This window comes from Microplitis mediator, chromosome 2 (genome assembly GCF_029852145.1).
Source record: "Microplitis mediator isolate UGA2020A chromosome 2, iyMicMedi2.1, whole genome shotgun sequence".
NCBI classification, from domain to species: domain Eukaryota; kingdom Metazoa; phylum Arthropoda; class Insecta; order Hymenoptera; family Braconidae; genus Microplitis; species Microplitis mediator.
This window is the reverse complement of record NC_079970.1, coordinates 18,102,930-18,110,558: the sequence shown is the minus strand read 5'-3', so window position 1 is coordinate 18,110,558 and position 7,629 is coordinate 18,102,930. Positions and strand designations below refer to the sequence as shown.

Genomic DNA, 7,629 nt, shown 5'->3' with positions numbered 1-7,629 from the left:
GAGTATTTTTCTTAGGCGAAATATACGTCTTCAGCAGGAATACTTGTTAAGCTTCTGCTCAGTCATATTCTTGCTTATTATTTTTCTACATATATTACTTGACCACAACATCAGGAAATGACCTTACGTAAAATATACGAATACGACTATAGAATGTTTATTATTTGTGAGTTAAATGACCTATTCTAAGGACAGCTCAAGGCCATGAGTCATTACGTACAGGATTTAAATTTACGTAATATTTTAAATGAATGAAATCTTGATAGATTTGAAAAAAAATTATTTAAAAATCTATCTATTGCAGAACTGTCCTGTTTTAATAAAACTTTAGTTGCAAAATTCTGCTAGAATGCTTTTTAATACGACAGCATAAAATATAGTCATTAAATTTAATCAACTGTAATAAGTATAATAATTAATTTAAAGCTAGAAATGTTGTAATCACTTGTTGAATTAAATTTTTATTGTTATTTCGAAACTGATAATTTTTATGATACATTTTACCTAATCAGAGCAGGCTGATAACGCAACTTTAGATAAATTTCGCTATAATTTATTTTAATATGCTGTCTAAAGTTCAACTATATTATTAGTATAAAAAAAAATTAAATACATATACTCATGTATATAAGGGGTGTGCCAACAATTAACTGACGGATTGTTTGTACACAGAAAAAAAAAAATCTTGACTAAAGGTAAATATTCTTGATTCAAGAAAATTTTTTGAGAGACCTAAATTTTCTCAGATAAAGTAGAAATCTCCGACCAAGACGAATTTTTGTAACCAAGACAAATTCTCTTGGCTCAAGAAAATCTTGACTTCGTTCCCGAAAACGTTTGTCTTTAAAAATATTTTCTTGACTCAAGATAACTTTTTTTTGTGTATCAAATCTAATTTCAATTCGAAATATTTCAATTATACGTCAGTTTTCAAAGGATTCGGAAAATTGGAACGATTCGTAAATTATTGGATTAAATTTTTCAAAATTTAACACAAGTTATATAACATCTAAGTGTTCCAAGTTTGAACCGAATATTTCAAATTTAATTGAATGCGAAAATTTACGAATAATTAATAAATTAACGAATAATTTGAGAGCTTACAAAAAATTCGAACTCTTAAAATAATTTTGAAACTTACGAATAATTCGAAAATTCGATTCGAACGCCCCTAATGTATATATATATAAAGATGTGTGTGTGTGATGTAGCACGTTTTGTGGTCACGTAATTCTCAATGGGATTTGATGTAATAAAGTTCTATACTTATTCTTCAAATTGAGTTAGTTCGTATCATAGTAAAATCGATTCAATTATTGTAAAATGGTAGTCAGTAAAACTTGTTTAAACTTCAAATAATCACATTATGTTCTACTAAGTAATCTATAACTTTTTAATTAAAAATTATTACTCAATTATATTTTGATCACGTATGATAGCTTATAAGTTGATCTTAAAATTTAATCGTTTAAAACTGTCTCTACTGATTCATCCGTTTATTATAAAATTTATGAAATATGCACATAATCATTTTTAAATTTGAAGAGCACTGCATGTTTTTATCAAAAATCATACTTTTATTCTTTTGAATTAATGTAATTGCCCATAAAATGAGTTTTACATTTATTTAAATTTTTTGCGAGTGACGATTTGAATTAATGAGCTTTCAAGATATATATCTATGATTATTTATATATATATATATATATATCGCGTCACTAATTCCTTATTATTTATTATATTATATTTTTATACGCTTTTTTGACTTTAGGGCCAGTTTTTCAAACCGAGTTTATTTTTATCCGGGTTTTAATTAATATTGCTAGTATATCTATATATTAATAATATATATATATATATATATACCAGCAATGATAATTAAACCCGGATTAAAAATAAACCTGGTTTGAAAAACTGGCCCTTAGTCACTAAGATTAAACCCAAAAGGGCGTATAATTTTTTTTGTAATTGCTTTTCATATTGTAGACTTACACTAAAGCTGAAGTTTTTTTTTCAATGTTTAGCTTTAAAAAACGTCTACAAAACGTTTCCTAAAGCCAAAAGGGCATATAAAAATGTAAGTCCTTTTGCAATTAGTAACGCGGTATATCTATATAAACAAAAGTGAATGACTAACTGTGTTGTTGAGTACAAAACTCGAAAACGACTGTACGCCAAGTATTCGGTGAAGTCCGAGGAAGGTTCTTATGAAGAGAAAAATTTTAAAAATATCACGGGATAACGTAAAAACCACATTTTTCGTTTTCCCATTCAAACCTTTCCTATCAGTTCCAGGGAGGGCGATCTAAGATGAAATTATGATCCTGAAGCTAGCAGACAATTAACAATTTTCGGATTTTTTTTTTCAACGATTCGATTTATAAAAAAAAAACTAGAAATATGCACATGTAGAAAATTTTAAAAACTAGAGATGCAATTTTTTGAAATATTTTCATTTTATAATTTATCGTTTTGAAAAAAAACCAAAAATGTTAAAAATGTTTCCGAAAAAGTATCACTCGTTTTTTTAAAATAGGATCATTAAATATTGAATCTTCACTTGTATTCAAGATATTAAACCTACAATGGAAATTCTTAAATAAATCTAATATCCAAAAACGGATTTATGGGATATGATAAATTTCAAGTTAATTAATTCTAAGAATGACTTATGATAATTATAAAAAATCCACCTTTCGTTCCGGCTTTCGTGTAACATTTATTTATCCTAGTTATAAATATAAGAAATGTAGAAAGACCAAACAATTACTTAAGGTATTATCTTAAAAATAAGATCACAATAAATTTAATTAAATTCATGGGTATCATTTAATAGCATGAAGGTATACGGTAATTAATTTCTTTCATTTTATATATATTTATATTGTAAACTTCTTTACGCTCGATTGTCACAAATAATAGTAAACTTGTATCCCGTGATCATATAACGGGTTCTCGTTTCGCTTGCGTGATCTTAAAAAAAAAGCTTACAAACACAAAATAAATAAATTAAAAAAATAACGCAGTGGTCAACTAAAATAATCGCTGGTAGTCTTGTTCTTTTTTTTAAATACCTGTATTTATACTTATTTTTTATTTTTAAATACGTAATCCCGTTTTCTCGTTGCTCCAGTTTCATAAGAGCCACGCAGTAGCTCATGTATACCCAAAAAAAAAAAAGTAACAAATAAACATTAAAGCAAATGTCGGTCATTTGCCCCAGAACATCCTCGTAATGTTCATAACGTAAAGTTTGTCCGCTCATTAACTTCCGCTCTACGACATTCTTTTAATTTTTTTTTTGTCAACAAGTTTGAGTTTTGAAACAAAAAAAAAGGATAAAAAGAATAAATTATCCTTCAAAGATGAACTACTTGTTTTAATACTATCATAAAATAATAAGACAAAAAAAAGTGTTGACTTTAAAGAGGAGTGTGCACTTTTTTCTCACACTCAAGTCGACCAACGAATTTTTTCTTGTTGCACTTGCGCAGATAATGGAAACTGTATCCACGTTTTTTCTCTTAAACGAATTAAAAATTTTTAAAAAATGAAAACCTAGATCGCTGAATTATACCTCCTCAGTGACGAGGCATTTGTTTGCTATTTGAATAATTTTTTTTAAGTATACTTGTAGATCTTTAAGAAGCTATACTTTTTCTATCTCATAGTTTTTAAAACCATCTATTATAAAAAGCTGTAGCAATAATTATGTTCATGATTCAGCAAACAGCTGCTACTAGCAGAGCCTGGCAAAATTGTCCCCTATACGGGGCGTCAGGATCGAGGAGAATAAAGAAATGCATCGAGTCTTTTACTTGCGAGTAGAAGTTTTGCTTCAAGAAAAATTTGGCCAAAAATTACTGAACCCTCCTTAGAATACGAGTAAAGAAGAGTATAGAACTTACGAGTAAAGTATATTCTTACGACTGCACTTGAAATTAAAAAAAAAAAAAAAAAATAGACAGCAACTTGTATTTACAAATATTTAATAAATCTTAACTCTCATTCATGTCATTAACCTAAATAATATATTATATACGATGATAAAAATAATAATACTAATTTTTTAAAACTGTAAAATGAACATTTTTATTCAAATTTGAATATCTAATTTACAGTTTAATCTTCTTCTTCCTCAGCAGCAGCGGCGCCAGTTCCCTTGCGCATGTTCTTCCTCTTTACACGACCAGGGCGGCCACCACCGAATGGTGATTTCAATGAGAAATCGATGTGTTTTTGTGAGTCCAAACGAACAATGAACGATGGGATGTTCACAACTTGCTTACGTACACTGTAAAGAGACAATTTAAATAAAAAAATTACAAAAATTGTTTGTTAAACGTCAAATGAATTTAAATTGTTTAATATCACCGATAAATTGTACGGGAGATTTATTACTAAGGGTGTGCGAATCGAATATAATTATTTGATTTAATATTCAAATGAAATTTTTTTTTTTTTTTTTTTCAAGAATGCGATTTTATCGAATTCGAAACTTTTCAAATAATTCGTAACTTTTCAAATGAATTGTGACTTAAATTTACTCGACTCGAATCAAGAAAATGGAGAGCTCAGTTTTTAAATTAACAAAAAATTTTTTGTAGATTCGTGTCTTAGCTCTGGTTTTACATCTGACAAAAATGGGAATTAATTAAAAAAATGTTACAATTTTAAATTGTTCAGAATAAAATTTTGGAATTGTTCGAAAATTTACGACTAAATCAAAAAATTCAATATGAATAATCCGCAAGTTTAAATTATTCGCACACTCCTAATTATTACGTTAATTAAAATATCATACCGATTGTTTTATGGAATCGTGTTTTAATTCCAATAGGAATTAATCAGACGTTAATGGTCTTATAGACACATTAAGTGGTCCGTTTGATTTTAATCACTCGGCTGAATGATAAACGAATACAATTAATGGCGGCGTAAAGCGCTAGTTTAAACTAGTCACTTCAGTGGCCTTTGCGAATTTAAATTATGGACAATTGATGTCCAATTAATAACGATCAATCGTCAAACGATCTGCATCTGCATAAGTAAATTTACTTTTAAGAAGTTGTACGGGATTGAAATAAATTATATTTATAAATAAATATTTAAATGTATCCTGGTCATGAAAATAATAAGAGGATAGTTGCCTCTATCATTGATTACCCAGGTATTAATTTAGCCTTGAAGATTAGAAACTATCTATATAATTATTAGACATTTCTTGCCCAGAAGTCAAGGCGTAATTAATTTTTTTAGGTAAAATTTTAAAGTAAACTAACCGAATGTGTCTCTGGCGAATGAGAACACGGGCGTGATGGATTGACTTTGCTAACCCAAGTTTGAATACTTGAGTCTGAAGACGTCTTTCCAAGAAATCTTCAATTTTAAGACCCAACACGTAATCGAGTTTCATGTGACTCTCGTCCAAGACTCCAATACGTACGAGACGACGCAAAAGTGCGTTTCCTATAAAAAAAAATAATTCAAAATATTAATTCATTTATTTCATTATATATTTGTATGAGTTAATAAATTTATTTGAACAATAAATGTTTCAGATTAATAAATCCCTCATTATATAAATCGGACAAGAGGTGTCAGAAAAATAATTATTTAAAATATCATCATTATAAATTTAGTAAATCATAAAAAAAATAATTAGTTGGTAGTAAATAAAAAATAAATTACCTTCAAAGAGACGTTTTGGGTCTTTTTCTTCAAGAGTAAGCAACTCACGAGCAGCTTTACGGATTTTAGCAAGAGTGTATTTTACTCTCCATACTTCACGTTTGTTACGGAGACCGTATTCTCCAATGATCTTTAACTCTTGATCAAGACGTGCTTTTTCATAAGGACGACGAGGTGTGACGTAAGTCTTAGAAAAGACTGATGGGATTCTACCGTTTACCATGATGAATGATCGTTACCTAATTAGAAAACAAATTAAACAAATCTTTAGTAAATATTTACACTTAAAATGTCGTTTATAAAATGGCGCGTATATTTTTTTTTATTATCGAAAAGTCGAGCCAAATTACAGTTGACTGGAGAATTTGATCAGTGAGGATGAAAAAGTACTGATATTACTTGATATTGAAATTATGTAGAAATTTATTGATAAAAATACTGATAGAGTTGTAATTTGAGTGGATTTGAAAGTGATAAGAATTTAAATGCTTCAATAAAATCTTCAAAATCTCAAGCGTCATAAAAAAAGCAATCGGTAACTTTGTAAAAGTCAAGTAAATGATTTGCGACTGAACTAAATGTATAATTAAATTAAATGGAAACTACCAATCTTTTTTCCGCTAAATATTGACAAATTCTAGTTTTAGTAAAAAATCGGCTTGAGAATTTTGGAAAAAAAATATAAAATAGTGATTCTTTTAATACAGAAAATAATTGCAGTAATATTCAAATTAATCAGACAAATTACGTGATAGAAAATTGTTTTACATGAATTAATTTCGAAAGTGTGAACATGGAAAAAAAAAATTAGATTTTACAAATTTTTTGTTGCGGCTGAAGATTGAAATTTCAAGAAATTAAAAAAATGCAGCCATTTTGAATTTTAAATTAAAGAAATTAAGAAATTATTTTCAAGTCGTTAATCAAATTCTCTGGAAATCCGATTAATTATGAAGTGAGCAATTAAATAAATTTTAAATAATTGATTACAATTAAATATAATTGATTATTGGAATAAATATTCATTACTTTCGACGAATAATTGAATGTAAAAAAAACCACGCCATGATTATTACGTACTATTAGGACGCGTGGAACTGATGCCATGTTTTTTGAAAAAGAATTGAAAAATTCAAGTAAAAAAAATTAATTAACTGAAGTAAACTAATTATTATTTAGTAAAAACTACTTGTGAATGCAAATATGTAATATGGCATGAAAATTTCGATAAAAAAAACGAATGAAAAAATTTCAACACGTGGCCGCTAACCTCAACCGCGTTAAATTAAATTTCCTTATATTAAAATTAATGAGTGATACAAGAAATGAATTTATACATAAATATATGTAAATAATTACGTTAAAATATAAAAATTATTTATTGCTAATAAAAAATTAATTTAAGTTTAAAATTGAACTTACTTCTTGTCGTTGTCAAGAGTAACGACCGAACGTCTCAAGAGCAGTTGAGAAAATGGACGAGGAATAGGATGAGGATGAAGTTAAACCCAACGACTAGAATAAAACATAAATTATGTAGATGGGTTTGCAGTGACAAAATTACGATAAGAATTCTGTTTTATCAACTTAGTTTTCTGGAAAGAAAACCGAAGATGGCAGCGCCAATGAACATAGCGTGTACTATTTGAATTTTTAATTTAAAAATTCGCGGGGCACGAAGTTCTCAGCATGATCCCAAGTGGCACAAAAAAAAATTGTTGAGTTTTTGTTGAATTTAAGTTAACAATTGGTTAACTTAAATTCATGATAACAAATTGTCGTTTCAAATTTAACATAAAGTCAACAATTTTTGTTTGTGACGCTTGGGATATAAGTGCACTTATGTATCAAAACTTAATCTCTAGACATATTGTTAGTAAGGAAAAAAATCAATTAATTAATAAATTACAGTAATTAAAAATTTCGATTACTTATAAT

General features: G+C 27.8%; 1 protein-coding gene across 2 annotated transcripts; it reads right to left on the bottom strand.

Moving 5' to 3' along the window:
• Positions 1-4,065: 4,065 nt before the first annotated feature.
• On the bottom strand, positions 4,066-7,228 carry LOC130663530 (40S ribosomal protein S9). Of its 2 annotated transcripts, XR_008989209.1 has the most exons (5): positions 7,114-7,228; positions 5,692-5,930; positions 5,283-5,469; positions 4,805-5,040; positions 4,066-4,294 (listed from the first exon to the last, which is right to left on the bottom strand). XR_008989209.1 is itself a non-coding variant. In XM_057462795.1 (4 exons), the coding sequence occupies exons 2-4, from the start codon at positions 5,912-5,914 to the stop codon at positions 4,123-4,125; spliced, it is 582 nt and encodes a 193-aa protein (XP_057318778.1). In that variant the 5' UTR covers positions 5,915-5,930; positions 7,114-7,228; the 3' UTR covers positions 4,066-4,122. The 2 variants fall into 2 exon arrangements, 1 of the variants encoding a protein (XP_057318778.1); XM_057462795.1 differs by lacking the exon at positions 4,805-5,040.
• Positions 7,229-7,629: the final 401 nt, after the last annotated feature.

Excerpts from the sequence above, each read along its gene's own strand:
- LOC130663530 (XM_057462795.1), bottom strand. The coding sequence starts at position 5,914 with ATGGTAAACGGTAGAATCCCATCAGTCTTTTCTAAGACTTACGTCACA. Across the intron at positions 5,470-5,691 it reads CCCAAAACGTCTCTTTGAAG|GAAACGCACTTTTGCGTCGT; the intron begins GTAATTTATTTT and ends TTTTTTTTATAG. Across the intron at positions 4,295-5,282 it reads ATTCGCCAGAGACACATTCG|TGTACGTAAGCAAGTTGTGA; the intron begins GTTAGTTTACTT and ends GTCTCTTTACAG.